This window comes from Callithrix jacchus, chromosome 6, assembly GCF_049354715.1.
Source record: "Callithrix jacchus isolate 240 chromosome 6, calJac240_pri, whole genome shotgun sequence".
NCBI lineage: Eukaryota > Metazoa > Chordata > Mammalia > Primates > Cebidae > Callithrix > Callithrix jacchus.
The window spans coordinates 11,032,240-11,053,134 of NC_133507.1; the positions used below are offsets into that span (position 1 = coordinate 11,032,240).

Genomic DNA, 20,895 nt, shown 5'->3' on the forward strand with positions numbered 1-20,895 from the left:
GCTTTCGCCTCTGGGTCTCTTACAAAACATGAAGACGACAGCATTTCTTGGTCACTTACAGTTAAAAAGGACCTTGGGTTGGTCTGTTCTCTGATTGCTAAGATTCTATTTCTGTCTAACATCTACTTTTAGTATCAATTTGTACAAAAATCTTTGATTCACCGAAAGCAGCTGAAGCAGCAAATAAAACATTCTCATACACTCGGGCCCTGTGGGCTTGGGCACAAGGTCAAGGTCCAGCAAGGAGTGGTGGGAAATCCCCTGCCCCAGATTTTTCCATGAGGCTTGGCCAGCACCTGTAGCCCAAGACGGGTCCAGCTGGAAGCCGCACTCGCCCCTACCCCTGGCCGCTTGCTGATGAGTAGCCTACTTTATCCCACCGAAGTGAACCACATGGAAAGGCAGGCACACAGGCCAGGGAGAAGTTGTGAATGATGGAGATTTGCCCTGCGCAGGCACATTTGTTTTGCAGATTACAGCACTGTCTTTTTTAATATTCTGTCTGAAATTTGTGTACGGGTACTGTCTGTTTTGTTTTCCAGTAGTTTAAATTGACAGGCAAAGCCGCATGCATGGCAGAATTGCTCACTACAAAGTTATTCCCCAGCCAACTTCTCTGCTTAAGGATTCTTTGTCCAGGATACCCCTACCAGCCAGGGCAGCCCACCCTGGTCCCCCCACCTGTGATACAGAGGCCCTCCAGGCCGGCAGCCCCAGCTCTGTTGGGGGTGGGAACATAGGAGTTCTCTTCTCCCTTGGCCCGACTGGACTCAAGATCCCCATAGATCTTTTAAATGTTCCAGGACTCAGGCCCTCACCCCAGACCAATCAAATCAGAGCTTCTATTGGGTGTCCAGGCTTCTGTCTGTTTAGAAACCTCCCCAGGAGATTCTCCTGTGCAGCCAGCAGTGAGAACCACTTGGGTAGAGGTTTCCAAAATTGTCAGATTGCAAAAATCACCTGAGGAGCTTGGTAAAGCTTGACTGTCCCAGGCCTCATTTGAGAGTACTAAGTCAGTGTCCAAGCGGGGGCTGGGACAAGAATGTCATTCTTCTTAGGCTAAAGCCAGTTTAGGAGATACTGCCCTACCACGTAAATGGCTGGGACTAGGTGGATGCTGAACTCAGTATGCCCTGCATTCAAAGCACAGATCAGGGGCTCAGTATGCCCTGCATTCAAAGCACAGATCAGGGGCTTCCTGACCGTGCAAGGGATGCTGGCAGCACCCTCACCTTCCTCAGCTCCACCACCAGGGCTGAATTTAGTCTACATAGAACATTAGCAGCAACTAAGGGAGGATGACATCCCACACTTAGCCCAGGGCCTGGCCTGCTGTCTCACAAGCGCTGTCCCCACAGTAAGGACAGTTTCTCTGCTCGGGGTGGAAGAACTGCTGGAAAGGAAGGGGCAGCATGGTCCAGTCCATCCCTTTCCAAGCTCCTCACAGTTCTTTTCTCACTGTAGGTCCTTTGGGGTTGTGCTCTGGGAGATTGCCACGCTGGCCGAGCAGCCATACCAGGGCTTGTCCAATGAGCAAGTCCTTCGCTTCGTGATGGAAGGCGGCCTTCTGGACAAACCAGACAACTGCCCCGACATGCTGTACGTACTTCCGGGGCCCCTCAGTGCTCTTCTGATTTCTTGTCTCAAATACCTGTGTTCCTGGGTCACAGGAGATGAAAGCCATTCCCTGGTCCTGAGTGTACTGTGGCGGCCAGGTGCTGCTGGGAAGAGGTTTGTCCTCATGGAAGGAGCTGAGTATGGTTAGATCTGTGCCTTTGCGCAGGTACCTTAATTCTACCCCATATGCCTCAATGCTTTAGTTCTGATCTGCAGTTTGCACATAGTTTCTCAGGCCAAATATCTGTGAAATGTTTGGCCAGAGCAATCCTTACTCATCCTCTCCATATGAGGTTTTGTTTTGTTTTGTTTTAAAAAGACAAGAACACAACACATACTACTCTGAAGTCAAATTCAAGAGCCACCTGTCCACATCTGGCAGGCCCGAGGGGACTGCTGCAGTGAATGTACGCAGAGCTGCGTGGTCAGGACTCCTGTGTGCTCCACATAGGGTCAGCTTGACTCAGATGGTTCCAACACTGCCACCACATTGGTGTCTTCTCTAAGTGTTTACAAAAGTCATAAACCATCTAAGGAACATGCTCTCCAGAGCTTCATCCCCTGATCAGTGTGGACCTGGAGCGTGTGAGCTGATGTCCCTTTAGACAGGACACTGGTCTGTCCTCTGATTGTTAGGATTCTATTTCTTAGCAATAAGAAATGAATCTCGTGCTAGTGAATTTGTCTTCTCGCTGCACTTTTTTTTGTTTTGAGACAGTCTTGCTCTGTCACCCTGGCTGGAGTGCAGTGGTGCTAGCTCGGCTCATTGCAACTTCCGCCCCCAGGTTCAGGCACTTCTCCTGCCTCAGCCTCCCAAATAGCTGGGATTACAGGCACACCCCACCATGCCCAGCTAAATGGGCTTCCACCGTGATGGCTAGGCTGGTCTCGAATGCCTTGTGGTTGCAGTCTTCTGAAGGCATGCTTGGGGTGGGCAGACCTACTTCCAGGTGCTGCTGCGTAGGTTGCTATGCCCTGCGTGAGCCACCCTGTTCCTACGTGGGCCTCTCCATAGCACTGCCCACGTGTCTTAGGATGTGTAGCTGGCTTCTCTTAGAGCAGAGTTTGGCACTCTCTCTCTAAAAGACTGGCTAGAAATATTTTTGGCTCTGTGGGCCCATCCAACCTCGACTGTGACTACTTGACTCTGCCCTTGTAGAGCAAAGGCAGGTGTCACGTAAGCTCATGTGGCTGTGTTCCAATACAGCTTCATGTTTGTATACTGAAATTTGGATTACACATCATCTCTATGTTGTCACAGAATATTCTTATTTTGAATTTCTTTTACATGAAAACCATTCTTGGCTCATAGGCCTTAGAAAACTAGGCAGCAAGCCAGATCTGGCCGACAGGTACATGGTTTGCCTGCTGTGCCCTAGAGGAAAAGATCCGGGACCTGAGCAGAAGCCACAGTATCCTTTCTGACCAAACCTCCAAAGTCACACTTAGAGGCTCCCACCCTCTCCTTCAGGTTACAGCATGTGTAATGGGGATGTGAGCCCCAGAACAGGAGGGAGAGGACAACTGGGGATCTGGGAGCCTGGGTACACCCCCCCGTCTCCCCAGTGCCCTTCAAAGGTGACCATCTGCTCCACACTTTGAGCAGTGCAGCCACTGTTTTCTTGCCAGCCATGATAAGAAAAATCATGTTTCGAGTCTGAATATAAGCCATGGAGTATAAGGGCTGATGCCTACTGAATTTGCATAAAGGTAAGTGCCATAATCTAGGCTAATACTAGAACGGGGGTTATTTTAGCAAACTTAGAAACAGTCCATGAAAGCAGGTGTGCGTTTTGCGCCTGTGGTTTGGGGTGGATGAGGGAGAGCGGTATTGTTTTTGGGCTTTCTCTTTGACTTGGGTAAACATTTATCTATGAGAGACTTGTGGGGTTATTACTTGGTCCACCTCCAGGTGACTGGGGTTTTAATATTAATGGAGGCTGCCTGGGATGCAGCCTACCTGCCATGGGAAACTCAGGGCACTTCCTGTTCCCAGCATAGAGTAACGAGGAAATTTACTCAGAGTGGTTACTCTGACATTAAATGTTTGGTTCAGGAGGCATATCTGCTTTGCCATTGAGAATCTCCTTGGCAAATTTTTCTTCCTTCTAAGAAAGAGCAGATTGAAAGGAGGCAAGTTGGTTTCATAGGGAGTGTGTGTTTTGTCGTTCTGAGTTTACTGATGAGCTTACGTGAGAAAGGAGAATTTTGAGACGGGAGTTCTGTTGTCACAAGAAAGAATGGCCTCTGTTTATCCCAGAGAGCAGAGTCCCTGGGCCCTTGGGAGTTACCTGGATCCTCTGCCAGGTCCCAGGTGAAAGAAGTGGTGCTTGAGTTGTGTGGTTCTGAGGTCTGAACAGGCACTACCTGAGGATATTGAGGCCTGGAGGAGCTCAGTGGCTGCAGGTGGACTTTTGCTCAGCATCAGGAAGTACCCAGATTCTCACCCCTCAGAGTCACCGAGTACTCCAGCTTTAGAGGAAGGACTCCGTGGTCTCCAAGCCATAAGGTGCTGAGGTCTGAGTCTCAATGTCATGACTCCTGTGAATTAACTTAGCAGCTGTCCCAACATCAGATTTGAGTTGTGGTTCCCTGCTGGGTTTGGATGAGATGGACGACAAAGCCGGTCCTCAGCCTTATTTTGGCCCAGAGCTTGGTACTTAGGCCACAGACGTTGAGCATCTCTGGGTGCGTGCTGATGACCCCTGAGGTCACAAAGATGAGCCAGGAGCGGCCCTGGCTTTTGTGAAACGTGGTAAAACGTCATGGCGCTAATGCTGCAGGATGAGGGCCAGGGCAGAGATATGAACTCAGCCGTCAACACATGAGCTAGGAGGCTGTTTGTTCTGCTGGTAATGCTTCCTCAGCTCCACTCCCCAGACTGTTGTCGGAGAAGTCTTCAGTCTGCAGGATTCAGAAAGGAATCTGAACTTTTGGCCTGGAGCATTATCAACTCAGAGATGAGTCTGAAACAAACTCAGTGGAATCTGATGGTTTTTGTAGTTTTCCAGTACAGTTTCTCCCATCACTGGAATCCTGGTTTGGTTTTACGGGAATTGAGTGCTTGAGTGGGATGCAGGCAGGCAGCAAGGGCACTCCAGCGCGGCCCCGGTGAGCTCACGGCGGCCCCAAGTCCATGTCCACTCCTGGCTGAGGCATGGTTCCTGAGACAGTCCTCACCGTTAAGGACTGCCAGGAGAGGGGCACACTCAGCCCTGCAGGTCCCCTGGGAATCCGGTGAGCATCGGCACTGGGCTGGGGCCCTGCTGATTCCTGGCAATGGTGCGGCAATGTGCAGGTGCCTCCTGACATCCCACACAGGTCACAGCCGGTCTAGTTCAGGACATTGGGGCCAAGCGTGGGGTTGGAATACAGAGGCACCTCTGTGTGCTCCCCGCACTGACCATCACCCAGCCTCTGCGGGGCACAGCTGGCCCCCAGGAAGCTGCTTCCCAGCAGGGCAGGGATTCCATTTCAGTCTTGTTTCTGTTCCAGGAGAAGGGCCAGGTATGCATCCCCCAAAGGGGAGAGAGCATTCCAGAAGGATGGCTCCAGATGCACCAGGGCTGACCTGTGGTAAAAAAGAAAACAAACGTGCTTTTTAAAAGACGAGTTTTATCAGCTCACACATCCTTCTAGAGTCTAATGGGGATTTTGTGTATGTGTGTGCGGAAATAGTTAACAAGGTCTTGAATCCCACAGAGCCAAAAAGACTTCCTTTCATGGGCAGCACTGGAATGGCTGTTACTCTGGAATGGTTTAAAAGAGGCGTCACATGGCTTGTGTGTGCTGAAGTCACTACCCCTCCAGTGGCACTTCCTCATTCTCCCGCCACAGGACACAAAGCCAGGCACATCTCATGCCCTTGGCTCAGCTGCATTTCTGCCTAGGGGCAAGTCAGCCAGAGAGGAAGTCACAGCCCAGCCATGGGGATGCATTTCGTGTCTTTATGGCCTATTGTAATTTTTTTACCCCAATCCTTTTTTTTTTTTTTTTGAGACGGAGTTTCCCTCTTCTTACCCAGGCTGGAGTGCAATGGCACGATCTCGGCTCACCGCAACCTCCGCCTTCTGGGTTCAAGCAATTCTCTTGCCTCAACCTCCCGAGTAGCTGGGACTACAGGTGTGCACCACCATGCCCAGCTAATTTTTGTATTTTTAGTAGAGACTGGGTTTCACCTTGTTGACCAGGATGGTCTCGATCTCTTGACCTCGTGAGCCACCGCGCCGGCCTTACCCCAATCCTTTTTCATAGGAAGTGACGGCAGGCTTATTTGTTATCAAGCTGCCAGTTTTTATCAATGCAGACCATATCCCTGGGACATCTGCGACTATCCCTTGGACAGTTAGGCGAGGGAGGTCTCCTGGTGAACCCAGGGTTGCTCTTTCTTAGGTTAAGAAAAAATTCTTTTTTCCAGGATCGTGGCAATCAGAGTAGTCATCCTGTGTTGCACAGACAACTCCATCCCAGCTCCACCCGCACGAGTTTTGTAACCTCGGACAAAGTATATAATATTTTAGTACTTCTGTTCCCCATCTGTAAAATGGGGAGAGATTATAGTCAGTAGCACCTGCTCCCCAGGCCTGTGAGGGAACACCTAGTGTTCGCACCACACTCTCCCTTGGGGTAGAATTTTAAAATTCTTGCTAAAGAGATGCTTTTCCATAAAAGTGGCCACAAGGAACTCTCCATATTACTGTGGGGCCTTCAGATTCGGTCTAATTCCTTTCCCCCCAGAGCAGGAATCTGCAACCTTCCTTCTGCAAAGGGCCACATGGTAAGTAAACATTGTAGACTTGCAGGCCACAGTGTCTGTCCTGACCCTCTGCGGGCAGTTGTACCTGGAAAGCAGCTGCAGCCCGCATGGAAGCAAGGCAGTGTGGCCCCGTGCCAGGGCAGCCCAGGGGAAGCCCTGCGGAGACGCAGGCCCCCAGGCTCGTGAATGCTGGATAGCTCTCTCTCACACCCAGGCCCACCCTCCCCTCAAGGTTGCAGTGTCCACCTGAAGGAAGCTGCCGAGTAATGAGGAGATCTTCTCTTGGAAGGCTAGCATCCATGCCCAGTGGCCTTCCTTGTATTAGGGCCCCCATTCATCAGGCTGTCTCTCGGTGAAGCTGGCACGGAGGACCCACACTCCAGGGCCAGGCCATTTTCCTCCCCTTGGAATTTTACCCAAGGCCAGGTGTGGGCAGGTGGTCTGTGGTCAAGTGGCCGGCCTGATGGGAGGCTAGATGCCAATTAGGGATGTTTTGAGCTTCCTAGATGTGGAGAGTTCTATGTGGTCACTTTTTTTTGAGACAGAGTTTGGCTGTTGTTACCCAGACTGAAATGCAACGGCATAACCTCTGCCTCCTGGGTTCAAGCAATTCTCCTGCCTCAGCCTCCTGAGTAGCTGGGACTATAGGCATGCACTAGCATGCCCAGCTAATTTTTGTATTTTAGTAGAGATGGGGTTTCACCTTGTTGACCAGGATGGTCTTGACCTCGTGATCCACCTGCCTCGGCCTCCCAAAGTGCTGGGATTATAGGCGTAAGCCACAGTGCCCGGCCCTATGTGGTCACTTTTATGGAAAAGCATCTTTTTAGCCAGAATTTTAAAGAGTAGAAGTTCTTGTTGAAAACAGATGTGGAAAGGCCTGCACTTTGGTTTCACGCTCACAGAAGAGGGGCTGCTGGCGGTCACTCCTCAGAGCAAGGGCCAGCCCTGCATGATGGCCAGCTGCCTTTGTTTTGCCCCAAAAGTCTGTTCAGCTGGGGGTCTCTGCATTCTGGAAGCTTGTCAAAGCTCAGGCCTTTCCTGGATCAGGCCAGCCAGCTTTCCTTGTCCATGTGCGGCCTGCTGCTTTCCTGGTAGGCCCCGGCCACAGTGAGGAAGACTCCCTTTGCCCTATGTGACTCTGAGGGCCCCACACACATTTGTAGCCCATGTGCTGTCACAGCCCAGCACAAGCGTCATCCTGTTGTGCCTGTCCCTTGCTTGTGGAGTGGACTCATGCCCAGGGCTCTCCTTGCTGGCTCATTAGAATCTGGCTTCAGGTCTGGCTTCACTGGGCCTCGTTTGATCCAGAATAGCATGAGGCCAGGGCTTGCCTGCACAGGGCTGGAGTGAGCAGGTGCTAGCACAAGCCTGCCCTCATCGTGCCTTCTTTCTTCCATCCTCTGCAGGGGTACTCCTGCACTAGGAGGAAGCTTAGAAATAGCACAGGTGGGACTTGAGAGAGAGCAACTTTGGGGAAGCTGCACTCACTCATCAACCTTATTAGTGAGAAACGGTATTTCAGCAGTGGCTGCCTGAGCTGCCTCAGATAGAGAACTCGTATTTTTGTTTCTCGGCACTGGAACCATAACTAATACCTGTAATGATGGATGTGATGTGGACCTAGGTTAGGCCCTCTTGAGAAAGGAGAGTTTGGGTTTTGTCCCACAGCGGTCTCGGGTTCTGGGTGAAGTGAATGGAACCATGCAAGGTAAAAGAGGAGATGCTGGCCTGGCACGGTGGCTCACACTTTAAGAGGCCGAGGCAGGTGGATCACGAGGTCAAGAGATCAAGACCATCCTGGTCAACAAGGTGAAACCCGTCTCTACTAAAAATACAAAAATTAGCTGGGCATGGTGGTGCGCACCTGTAGTCCCAGCTACTCGGGAGGCTGAGGCAGGAGAATTGCTTGAACCCAGGAGGCGGAGGTTGCGGTGAGCCGAGATCGTGCCATTCTACTCCAGTCTGGGTAACAACAGTGAAACTCCATCTCAAAAAAAAAGATGCTGAAGGCCACGTGGGCCATCCATGCAGAAAGCCAGGGATGGGGAGGGGCAGCAGGCTGTGCTCAGCACTCCCACTCTATGCTTGTAGGAGGAAAACCACTAGCAGGTACCCACAAGGCCTCGTGGCCACGCACGCCCTCTCAGCTTGGATCTCCTCCCATGTGTCTTGGCTGCAGGTTTGAACTGATGGGCATGTGCTGGCAGTACAACCCCAAGATGAGGCCTTCCTTCCTGGAGATCATCAGCAGCATCAAAGATGAGATGGAGCCCGGCTTTAGGGAGGTCTCCTTCTACTACAGCGAGGAGAACAAGCCGCCCGAGCCAGAAGAGCTAGACCTGGAGCCAGAGAACATGGAGAGTGTCCCTCTGGACCCCTCAGCCTCCTCGGCCTCCCTGCCACTGCCCGACAGACGCTCCGGGCACAAGGCTGAGAACAGCCCCGGTCCTGGAGTGCTTGTCCTCCGCGCCAGCTTTGACGAGAGGCAGCCTTTCGCACACATGAACGGGGGCCGCAAGAACGAGCGGGCCTTACCGCTGCCCCAGTCTTCGACCTGCTGAGGGTCCCAAGTCCGTGCAAACAGTAACGCGTGTGCACGCTCAGCGGGGGGGCGGGGGGAGAGACAGCAAGTTTTAACAATCTATTCATAAGGCTCCTGTACCTCAGTGGATCTTAGAACTGCCATTGCTGCCCACGGGAGACAACTTCTCTGCAGTAAACACATGTCGGATGTTCCTTTTTTCAATATGCAAGCAGCTTTTTATTCCCTACCCGATCCCTTAACTGACATGGGCCTTTAAGAACCTTAACGACAACACTTAATAGCAACAGAGCACTTGAGAACCAGTCTCCTCACTCTGTCCCTGTTTTTCCTCCTCTCTCTCTCTCTCTCTCCCTTTTGCGCTCTCACTTTTCTCTCTCTGCTTCATAATGGAAAAATGATTGCCGCAAGTCCAGCCAGGAAGCCCTTTTTATCAGTTTGAGGAAGTGGCTGTCCCTGTGACCCCCATGCAGCCCCTGTGCACACCGCCCGACACCGTAGGTCATTACAAAAAAAAAACTTTTAGATGCAAATTTTTACCTTAATCTATCCCTTTTTAGGGACCTGAAATTTACAAAGGGCCATTGTTCAGCCAAGGCTGTTACCATTTTAACGCTGCCAAATTTTGCCAAAATCCTGAACTCTCCCCTCACTATCCCTGTGCTGATTCCTTGCGTCCTGAGGCATGGGCGAGTGTGGCATCTGATTGCTCTGTGTGAGACACACACTGGCGCCACGCTCTGACTGCCCTGCTGTGCTGCTCAATGCCACGTGCACACAGGTCTCATTGCTTCTGACTAGGTTATTATTTGGGGGAATTGGACACAGGACTTTTGCTCAGTGAAGATGGGGAGAAGCTGAACCAGCTTCCCTGCCCCAACCTCCAAGAATCTGGAGGCAGTGGGCCCTGGGCAGCCTGGAGGACAGGCTTTGAGTCAAGGTGGCCCCATGCCTGCTCCTCTCCCAGCCCCAGCTCCCCCACCCACCCCCAAGTACACAAATGGGAAGGGGTTTCCAGGAACTCAGCCCAACTGTTCATGCAGGCTTGCAAGGAAGGAAATTCAAACACCACAACAGCAGTCAGAAGAAAAGCAGTCAATGGATTCAAGCATTCTAAGCTTTGTTGACATTTTCTCTGTTCCTAGGACTTCTTCATGGGTCTCACAGTTCTATGTCAGACCATGAAACATTTGCATACACATCGTCTTTAACGTCACTTTTATACCTTTTTTACGGTTCAGATATTCATCTATACGTCTGTACAGAAAACAAAACAAGCTGCTATTTTTTTTGTTCCTGATCTTTGTGGATTTAATCTATGAAAACCTTCAGGTCCACCCTCTCCCCTTTCTGCTCACTCCAAGAAACTTCTTATGCTTTGTACTAGAGTGCGTGACTCTCTTCCTCTCTTCCCGGTAATTGACAATTCTACGACATAATTTGCCATGAACTGTTTGATGCCTTTTTATAAATACATCCCCTCCTCCCTCCCACCTGCCCCTTTAGTTGTTTTCTAACCCACAGGCGGTGAGGGCACGAGGCAGAAAGAGGGCCGGGCACCCGCCCTGAGAGGGCCACACTCCTGCCCCCAGCCCGCCCTCACAGCACTGGAGTCTGTTACAGTGCAAGACATAATACAAACTCAGGTCAGAAAAACAAAGGTTAAATCCTTCACACGTCTTTGTTCAGTGTTTCCACTCACCATGGTCAAGAAGCCTCACCCTCTCTTTCCCTTGCCTCTGTTTAGGTTGTGATACACATATCTCTATTTTTTTAATTCTTGGGTACAACAGCAGTGTTAACTGCAGACACTAGGCATTTGGATTCCTATTTTTTTTTTTTTTTTAATGGCTATTGAATCCTTTCATCCCACGAAAAGCAGCGGCTGAGTCCAAGGCAGCAGCCGAGCATGGTCCGGCAGGCCCTGCTGTGGCCTCTGCCACCACCCTCACCAGGCCGACCGACCTGTCTTTGGAACCAGAACACCCCAAGGGACCTCCTCCTTGCTGGCAGCGAGCAGGACCCCAGAATCCAGGCTGGCCCAGGGCAGCATCCTCAGGGCTCTGCTGGCCAGAGGAGTGCCAGGTCAGGGCAGCACAGATGCCACAGTGGCCCAAGAGCCCCTTGGCTCCCTGCCGGGGGACCAGGGCTGTGGTGCTGGCCCACTTTCCCTTGGCCAGGAATCCAGGTCCTCGGGGCCCAGGGGTCTTGCTTTGTTTCATTTATAGCACTTCTCACCAGAGAGATGACAGCACAAGAGTTGCTTCTGGGATGGGAATGTTTAAATTAGGAGTAAGAACAAAGCTGAGCTACAGTGATTGCTGGTTGTGACTGAAGATAAAACACGGGAGTCTGTAGTGCTTTTCTGCTTGTCAGCAGTTTGTCTCACTGCTTTCTCTAGCCTCTACCCCATAGCATGTTCCCTTAAAAAGAATTAGGAAGGTACTATATGTAGGAGTTTTCTTTTAATTTATCTTGTGATAGCAGTTTCAATCACCGTAGAGAAGCCCCATTATGAATTTAAATCCCAAGGAAAGGATGTGTGCGCGCGCGCGTGTGTGTGTGATGGGACAGTTTTTGATTTTTTGGGTTTTTCCCCCCAAACATGTATCTACTCTACCTCACTCTTGTTTTTTATATGTGTATATAGACAAAAGAATACATCTCACGTTTCTCAGCACCTGACAACAGGCCGTTGATACTGGTAACCTCATCCACGCCACAGGCTCCACACCAGGTGATGCAGGGAGAAGCCAGGCCGAATTCCGGGGTCAAAGCAATGCTAACTCACCTCTGCTCGTTTCAGACAGCCTGTCTTTTCTGAGATGTTTTGTTCTGTGTTGCTTTTTTCTTTTTCTGTCTTGGTTTTCACCAAGGTGTTAGGATTCTCCTCCTCCTAGATAGGAGGGCCCCAGAGCACACTTGGGGGGCCACCAGGCTGTCCCTGGCTGTCTGTGGAACAAACTGCTTTCTTGCAGATCAAATAACCAACACACTTCGTCCTTAAGAGAGCAGTTGTTCTGCAGGGTCTGAGGTCAGGAAGGCATCCAGGCAGCACAGTCTGTGAGAATCCTGTGGGGAAAAGCGCGGTGCACTGGGTTTGCTCCCTCGCTGCTGCTGCTGCTGCAGCCCTGGAGGAGGCCTACACCGAGGCAGGGAAGTGCTGCCATGATTGCTGTATTCCTTCAATACAAAGGTGCAGCCGCCGCCGCAGCAGCAGAAGAGCGAGGTCCACCTGGCCTGCACTCCAGAATGCAGAGGTTCCTGACCTCACAGCCTGTCCCTGATAGAACGCACGCAGTAGCAGAATGCCCTCCCCCTGCAGGCTGCCCTCTCAGCTTCTCCTTCACCTCCTCCTCCCCTAGGGGTAGAAAGAGATGTACCAATCCTTCAGGCTGGAAAGGCCAGTGGTCGGCGCTGAGCCTCCATGAGCGTCGCACCTCCTACCTGGGTTGTACCTCTGTCTGTCCCTGGTCCTGCTACTCACAGGACAGACAGCTAACTCCCCACTTCCAGCAGCTGCTCTTACAGGCACTGATGATTTAGCTGGGAAACGTGGCGGGCAGCTTCCCGCAAGTGCAGATGGCTCCTCTGCAATCCCAGTACTGACTGAATTCGCTCAGGAGCTGTTTCCCTCCTGCCGGAACGCGGCCCGTCTCTCCCAAGACCCCAGGGATCTTAAGGTCTTTAAGAAATACTGTTTGATCAGGGTTTTCTTCTTCCACACTGTAGGTGACCCCTCGGAATTATGGCCTCTCCTCTCTTTTGCACATACGTACCGGTTTCCACAACTGGATTTCTACAGATCATTCAGCTGGTTAAAAGGGTTTTGTTTAAACTGTCCAAGCTATGTCATTTTGTTTTTATGTAGGTGGCTTTTAAGTAGAAAGAAAACACTAACAGTGTAGTGCCCATCATAACAAATGCTTCAGAAACACTTCAATAAAAGGAAAACTTGGCTTGTGTGATGGTGCAGTCATTTTACTGGACCAACCCACTCACCTTGACCTATATGAAGGCGGCATCTGTCCTCAGTTCTGGCCTAATTTCACGCTGATTTTTCCACCTCTTCTTGATTTTTCTCTCTCGTATGTTCCAAATAATCTTACCAAGCTGAGTTGTGGCATTTTCCATGCAACCTCCTCCTGCCAGCAGCTCACACTGCTTGAAGTCACGTGAACCACTGAGGCACATCATGGAATTGATGTGAGCATTAAGACATTCTCCGCACAGCCCTTCCCTGAGGCAGCAGGAGCTGCTGTGGACTGGAGACGTTGAACTTGAACTGTGTGAGACCAAGACCACCCCAGGTCTCCTTCGTGGGATGTCATGATGTTTGACATGCCATTGGGACGAGCCTCCTCCTTGAAAGATGGAAGACCGTGTTTGTGGCTGACCTGGCCCCCTTCCAGCCTGTTTCTTAAGATGCGGAGCCACATTTCACTGGTAGAAAAAGTGGCTTCATAAAATAGAAGAGCGGTCATTGTGGAACTGCCAAATGGCACGAGGCTCAGTGCAAGTGGGTGTGCTTTGGGATAAAAGATTTATGAGCCGACTATTCTGTGGCATCAGATTCTAGGCCTGTTTGTCCCACTGAAGCCTCTCCCATAGTAGCCCTCCTCTGCAGGCTGATGGCCGGACAGCTTGCAAGTGGCTCTGTGGCAAGAGCACATGGAGATCAGATGGGTGAGAAGGCTGGGATGCTTGTCCAGTGTCCTCAGCTATCACTGTTGGTTCCTCCCAGAGTGGCCAGATGGAATTGGTCGCCACTCCCTCCCAGTGACGGTGACCCGCTGTGGCATACCTTGGCCCATTCCAGCAGTCCCAGTTATGCATTTAACATTTGGGGTTGTTCTTTTTGTTAATGTTACTCTGTGTTGTCAGCTGTCTTTTCATTTCCTGGGCTAAGCAGCATTGGGAGATGTGGACCAGAGATCCACTCCCTACGAACCCGTGATGAAAGTCACTCTTGCGTACTCCACTCTGAAGTAGTTGGTGGTACAAATGAGAACTACAAGAGAGGATGTTATTTAGACTGAACCTCTGTTGCCAGAGATGCTGAAGATACAGACCTCAGAGAGGTCAGAGGGTTTCATTTTTGGCCTTCATCCTGGATGACTGGTTGGTCATTTGGAGAAGTGAGTGCTCCTTGATGGTGGAATGACCAGGTGGTAGGTAGGAAACCATTGTCAGAGGGATCCTGGCACAGAGAGAAGAATCATGAGCAGCAGGGTGCAGGGCTTGGAAGAAATGTGGGCAATGTTTTGAACTTGATGGTTTCTGAAGCTATCAGACCACATCAAGGCTCAGCCGTCATCCATGGGCATTTGGTTTCAACAAAGAAACCTAACATCCTACTCTGGAAACTGATCTCGGAGTTAAGTCGAATTGTTCAAGAACACGAACTACATCGCACTCGTCAGTTGTAGTTCCGGGGCATGACTTTAGGGTTATATTTTTTTTCTGCAAGAGCATAAATGATCACTCATTTGTATGTCCACGTTTGTGTGTCTGCATCTTTCTGGTCAACATGGTTTTAACTAGTCACTCATTAGCCTTTTCAATAGGGCTCTTAAGTCCAGTAGATTACGGGTAGTCAGTTGACGAAGATCTGGTTTACAAGAACTAATTACATGTTTCATTGCATTTTTGTAAGAACACAGAATAATTTTATAAAACGTTTGTAGTTTATAATTGCCGAAAATAATTTAAAGACACTTTTTTTCTCTGTGTGTGCAAATGTATGTTTGTGATCCATTTTTTTTTTTTTTTTTTAGGACACCTGTTTACTAGGTAGCTTTACAATATGCCAAAAAAAGGATTTTTCCTTTACCCGGGCCGTAGTTCACCCTCTTTTCCCCCCAGCGCTTTGTGCCCTAGTTTATAACAAAGGAATGATGATCATTTAAAAAGTAGTTCTGTATCTTCAGTATCTTGGTCTTCCAGAACCCTCTGGTTGGGAAGGGGATCATTTTTTACTGGTCATTTCCCTTTGGACTATAGCGACTTTAACAGACAGAAAGAACCTCATTGGCCATGAAAACAGCAGGGTGTTACAGCCCAGCGGTGCATAGCACCATTCAGCATCTGGTTGGGTTGGTCTGGCTGCTGTCATTGTCATGCAGTGCCATGGAGATGGGAAGATCTGACTGCACAGATGATGGTTTTGATGATGATCACAGCATGCAGAGTGATCACATGAAAGATGACAGCTCCGGGGCATGCAGGCCATTTGCTTACATGCCTCGTATCATGATTAATGCTTTGTTAGAACACGGAAGAGACCCTATTTAAGGCAGAACACCGAAGACACTAATTTCTAATATAGATTTTAAGAAATGCTTTTTAATAACTACAGCATAAGCCGGGCGTGGTGGCTCACGCCTATAATCCCAGCACTTTGGGAGGCCGAGGCGGGTGGATCACGAGGTCAAGAGATCGAGACCATCCTGGTCAACATGGTGAAACCCTGTCTCTACTAAAAATACAAAAAATTAGCTGGGCATGGTGGTGCGCGCCTGTGGTCCCAGCTACTCGGGAGGCTGAGGCAGGAGAATTGCTTGAACCCAGGAGGCGGAGGTTGCGGTGAGCTGAGATCGCGCCATTGCACTCCAGTCTGGGTAACAACAGCAAAACTCCATCTCAAAAAAAAAAAAAAAAAAATACAGCATAGACAAAAATTGGTTTGAAGGTTTGACTCCACATCCTTTCACCCCCAAGGGATTGTTGGCCACGTCTACCCAACTCCACAATACCTCCATTGTGGGAATCACCTAGGGTTTCTGCACTACACAGGAGAAAGACCTGGAAACTCTTTGGGTTTTATCTTCAACTTTTCCTTTGGATGTTTGGCATTGCCACACACATCCACAGGTGGAAGAGGTGCCTGGGAAAACACCTGTCTGCTTTCTAAGCCAGTGAGGTTGAGGTGAGAGGTTTGCCAGAGTTTGTCTACCTCTGGGTATCCCTTTGGGAGAAAAAAATCAAACCAGAAGGCGGGATGGAATGGATGCACCACAAACAATGCATTTTCTGAATTTTCTTGTTTAAAAACAGTTTTTTTAAAAAAAGTTAAAGGTAATAACATGGCCAATTTGTTACATAAAATGACTTTCTGTGTATAAATTATTCCTTTAAAAATCCTGTTTATATAAAAAAATCAGTAGATGAAAAAAATTTCAAACTGTTTTTGTATGTTCTGTTGTAAGACTTTATTCCTGTTATTGCGATATACTCTGGATTCTTTACATTATGAAAAAAAGAAACTTTGTCTATTTTGAATGGCTGAAGCTAAGGCAACGTTAGTTTCTCTTACTCTGCTTTTTTCTAGTAAAGTACTACATGGTTTAAGTTAAATAAAAGAATTCTGTATGCATTTCTGTCTCTGGTCTTGTTCTCCCCCTCCTGGAAGCATCACTACACTGGTGGCAGGAAATCTGAGCTACGTGGGGCACATGTGTTCACACATGTCGCCTGGAAGCATTCTCCACGAAAGCATTGCCTCTTATCTGACAGCTGAGCTTTCTCAGCATGCAGACTGCTGGTGAGGATGACAGGGAAGCTTTTTCTATTTCTCACTCCATTAAATTATCTGGAAAGAAATTTGAATATATAAATTTCGGAAATCTTGTGCATTTTTTTCCCCTGTATTTTCCACTGACAACAGTCAGGCAAGTCTGATCTGCATGACTCCAGAATGGAGGACTTCGTTTCTTCACATTGCCCATGTGCTTTGTGGTCTTTCACAGCTGACATGCCTACCTCCGGTGGGTGCTGGTGAGAACCCAGTGGGCTGTGGCTCACTGGAGGAGCTCCAAGTCTTAAGTTACTTTCTAGCTGCTGCTTAGTGATCTCTGCCTGCCCCCAGGGACCCTACAATGTAACCATCATTATTTTTGTCAAGGGATATTGCTATGGCAAGGTGTAAATGTTCCAGAATCAGACCAAGGCCCCACAGACACATCAGGAGGAGAAGCTGGTCATTTCCCTCAACTTTGTCACTAGAAATTATGCTCCAATAGCAAAATCGGGCCAGAAGAAGAAAAGCCACATAGCAATGTGTAGGTAGGAGAAGGAAACCAAAGGCCACAGTTAACTCAAACCTGTCGAGCCTCAGAAGTGTTGGCACCTAAAAGCAAAAGTCCTTTCTTAAAGGGGATTCTCAGCTGGGTACAGTGGCTCATGCCTATAACCCCAGCACTTTGGGAGGCCGGGGTGGGTGGATCACTCTGGTTCAGAGACCAGCCTGGCCAACATGGTAAAACCATCTCTACTAAAAATACAAAAAATTAGCTGGGCATGGTAGCAGGTGCCTGTAATCCCAGCTACTTGGGAGGCTGAGGCAGGAGAATCATTTGAACCCAGGTGGCGAAGGTTGCAGTGAGTCGAGATCACATCACTGTACTCCAGCCTGGTCAACAGGGTGAGACTCTATCTCAAAAAAGAGGGGACTCTCAAGCTTGGCATTGCTTTTAGGTTATTGCTCACTGTTGTCACCAGGTGCCTGGGACTCAGAGGATCTTCATTAGATGACCGATGACAAGGAGATCTCAATGCTGAGGCTGGAAAGCCCAACATAGCCTCCTGCTTTCCTGGGCAGGTTGATGCTGCACTTCCAGGTCGCCACAGTGCCATCTGCACTTGGCCTGCCCAGCCAGGAGGAGCAGCAATGTCTTAGGATGAAGGTGCTGGGTCTTTAGAAGTGTTAGAACCTTTCCCCTCCATGCTATTTCTTAAGGCTGCAAGCCCTCAAGAGCTATTTCTGCAGTGAACCCCCCCCCCCCGAAGTCTGGCTATGAGCCCATACTCAAATGTGTGACTTAACGTCACTGAAGGGCTTTCACATCCGCTCTCTCACAAGATGTTCACAATCACCCTTCAAAGGAAGGATGTTAATTACTCTCATAGATGAACATACAGGCATGCCCCAGACCCCCCCGCTCCCACCGCCAGCTATTATATGACCAACCCAGGCCAGTCACAGTGGCTCATGCCCTTAATCCCAGCACTTTGGGAGGCCAAGGTGGATGGATCACAAAGTCAGGAGACCGAGCCATCCTGGCCAACATGGTGAAACCCCATCTCTACTAAAATATAAAAAATTAGCCAGGTGTGGTGGTGTGTGCTTGTAGTCCCAGCTACTCAGGAGGCTGAGGCAAGAGAATCCCTTGAACCCGGGAGGCAGAGGTTGCAGTGAGCCGAGATTGCACCACTGCACTCTAGGCTGGTGACAGAGCAAGACTACGTCTTTTTTAAAAAAAAAAAAAAAAAAAAAAAGACCAACCCAGGACTCAGCCTTTTCTGCTGTGGTTCTCAAACTGACTTCAGCACTGCCAGAACTAAGCAGGCTCTGTGTACACTGACAAGAGATGCTGGGCAACGTACATAGCCCAGGATGTGAAGGGGCCTTCAGGGGTTCTCCCTGGAGAACTTCAGAGGCCACAGAGAGGGAAATTATGGGGAAGTTCATGAAGGGGGAGCTCTGGGCCTCCCAACTGGATAATATCTAAAAATTTTAAAAATGTTATGGCATGCTGCAAAGCAGTCTGAAACTTAACACTGGAGCCCAGTCCTGGAGGCCTCTTGCTTGCCAGTGTCTTGGGACAGAATTGCCCACAGCACAGGCAGATCAAATTCCCAACACGCAGCCAGATCTGTGCACACCACCCAGCACCACCTCCCCCTCCCCGCCAACCTTCGGGCTTTGATTGGTTTTCTAGCAAAGGATCCAGGTGTACTTGCAAAGAGAGTCCTCTAAAGGCTACTCCAAATGTAAATAGTGTGCTGGCAACTTTGACTGGTTCCTTTGGTTTTTTTGGTTTGTTTTGAGACAGGGTTTTGCTCTTGTTGCCCAGGCTGGAGTACAATGGTGCCATCTTGGCTCACTGCAACCTCCACTTCCTGGGTTCAAGTGATTCCCCTGCCTCGGCCTCCTGAGTAGCTGGGATTATAGGTGCCTGCCACCACACCCAGCTAACTTTTTGGTAATTTTAGTAGAGACAGGTTTTCACCATGTGGGCCAGGCTGGTCTCGAACTTCTGGCCTCAGGTGATCAGCTCACCTTGGCCCCCACAAAGTGCTGGGATTACAGGCGTGAGTCACCGCACCTGGCCTGGTTCCTTTGTTATGAAGCTGCAGATGCTTTTCTTAACAGTGAATGAATCTGAACGCTAAGTGAATTTTTTAAATGTAGTCAAGTGAAAAATGGTAGTTGTAAGCACACCAACATAACAAGAAATTTCCCAGAGCTCAGCTGTCTTCACTCACTTTTTCAAAAAAAAAAAAAAAAAAAAAAGCTGTGTTACCAATGGAACTCCCAGTGGACATCTGCCCTAGGAAACACTGAACAGGTAGAATCCTGCTGGGAGAAGCTTGGCGCGAGACCCAGTGCCATGTCATAAAAGCAAAACAAAAGATGAAACAGAAAGGAGATTCTGTTTTGTCTTGTTTTTTTTTTCTTTCTTGAGACAAGAGTCTCGCTCTGTCGCCCAGGCTGCAGTGCAGTGGTGCAATCTTAGCTTACTGCAACCTCCACCTCCTGAGTTGAAGCATTTCTTCTGCCTCAGCCTCCCGAGTAGCTGGGACTACAGGCGCATACCACCACACCTGGTTAATTTTTGTTTTTGTTTTTTTTTAAGTAGAAACAGGGTTTCACCATATTGGCCAGGCTGGTCTCAAACTCCTGACTTCGTGATCTGCCCACCTTGGCCTCCCAAAGTGCCAGGATTATAGGCATGAGCCACCGCACCTGGCTGAGATTCCATGGAGAGACTAAGCCCAGCTATTAACCTGTGCTTTACAACCACATACTGCCAGTGTGGATATAAAATGGTGCAGCTGCTTTGCAAAACAAAATGGCAGTTCCTTAAAAAATTGAGAATTAGCATTGAATCCAGGAATTCACCTCTGGGTATTTACCCGAAAGCAAGGACTTGAACCCGTGTTTGCCCACCAGTGTTTGTAGCAGCATAATTTGCAATAATCAAAAGAGGCCAGCAACCTGAGCGTTCATCTACAGACGAATGAATAAACCAAATGTGGTAGATACATATGCTGGAATATTATTCAACCTTAAACAGAATGCAGCCCTGCCCCATGCTACAACACAGATAAACCTGGAGGACACGCCACTGAGTGAAATACACCAGATGCAAAAGGACCAGTGCTGCATGATTCCCTCATACGAGGTACCTAGAGTCAGATTCATAGCGATGCAGGTGGGATGGTGGGTGCCAGGGGCTGGGAGGAAGGAGGAATAGGGAGTTCACAGGTACAGAGTTTCAGTTTGAGATGAGAAAGTTCTGGAGATGGATGGTGGTGACAATTATGCAAATACATGTACTGAATACTACTGAAGAGTACACTCAAACATTATTAAAATGAGTAAGTGGTAAAAGGGGGAAACCAAACACTAGTGCCTCAGTGGCTCTGAGGGTACCAGAACCAGGTTACGCAAGCTAGGAGGCCAGGAATGCGGCCCCTGGAGCAGTGGCTGTGTCTGTGGCCGCAGAGTCTGGGCAGGATCATACAGACCTACTGTGTAGATTTTTGGAAGAAAAGAGATGACTCAGATTTCTTTTGTTTTTGTTTTTTTGTTGAGGTCGAGTCTCACTCTAGTCTCCAGGCTGCAGTGCAGTGGCACGATCTGGGCTCACCGCAACCTCCACCTCCCAGGTTCAAGTGATTCTCCTGCCTCAGCCTCCCAAGGAGCTGCGACTACAGGTGTGCACCACCAAGCTCAATTAATTTTTGTGTTTTTTTTTTAGTAGAGACGGGGTTTCACCATACTGGCCAGGATAGTCTTGATCTCTTGACCTCCTGATCTGCCCACCTCAGCATCCCAAAGTGCTCGGATTACAGGCGTGAGCCACCACACCCTGCCTCGTATTTCATTTTATTGTCATGAAAACCATAACTGAAGCTAGTTTATCCCTTGTGAAATGTCCACCTTCCAGAGTGTTCTTTCTCCCGACAATAA

At 49.3% G+C, this 20,895-nt stretch overlaps 1 protein-coding gene across 4 annotated transcripts in view; it reads left to right on the forward strand.

Moving 5' to 3' along the window:
• The window catches only part of IGF1R (insulin like growth factor 1 receptor), a 495,490-nt gene extending 482,606 nt beyond the window's left edge, over positions 1–12,884 (forward strand). For all 4 annotated transcript variants that reach the window (XM_078375984.1, XM_035303721.3, XM_017973274.4 and 1 more), the window contains 2 exons: positions 1,465–1,599; positions 8,556–12,884. In XM_078375984.1, the coding sequence (XP_078232110.1) occupies positions 1,465–1,599; positions 8,556–8,937 (517 nt within the window). In that variant the 3' untranslated portion in view covers positions 8,938–12,884. The remainder of the gene's footprint in view (positions 1–1,464; positions 1,600–8,555) is intronic.
• The last annotated feature ends 8,011 nt before the right edge of the window (positions 12,885–20,895 follow it).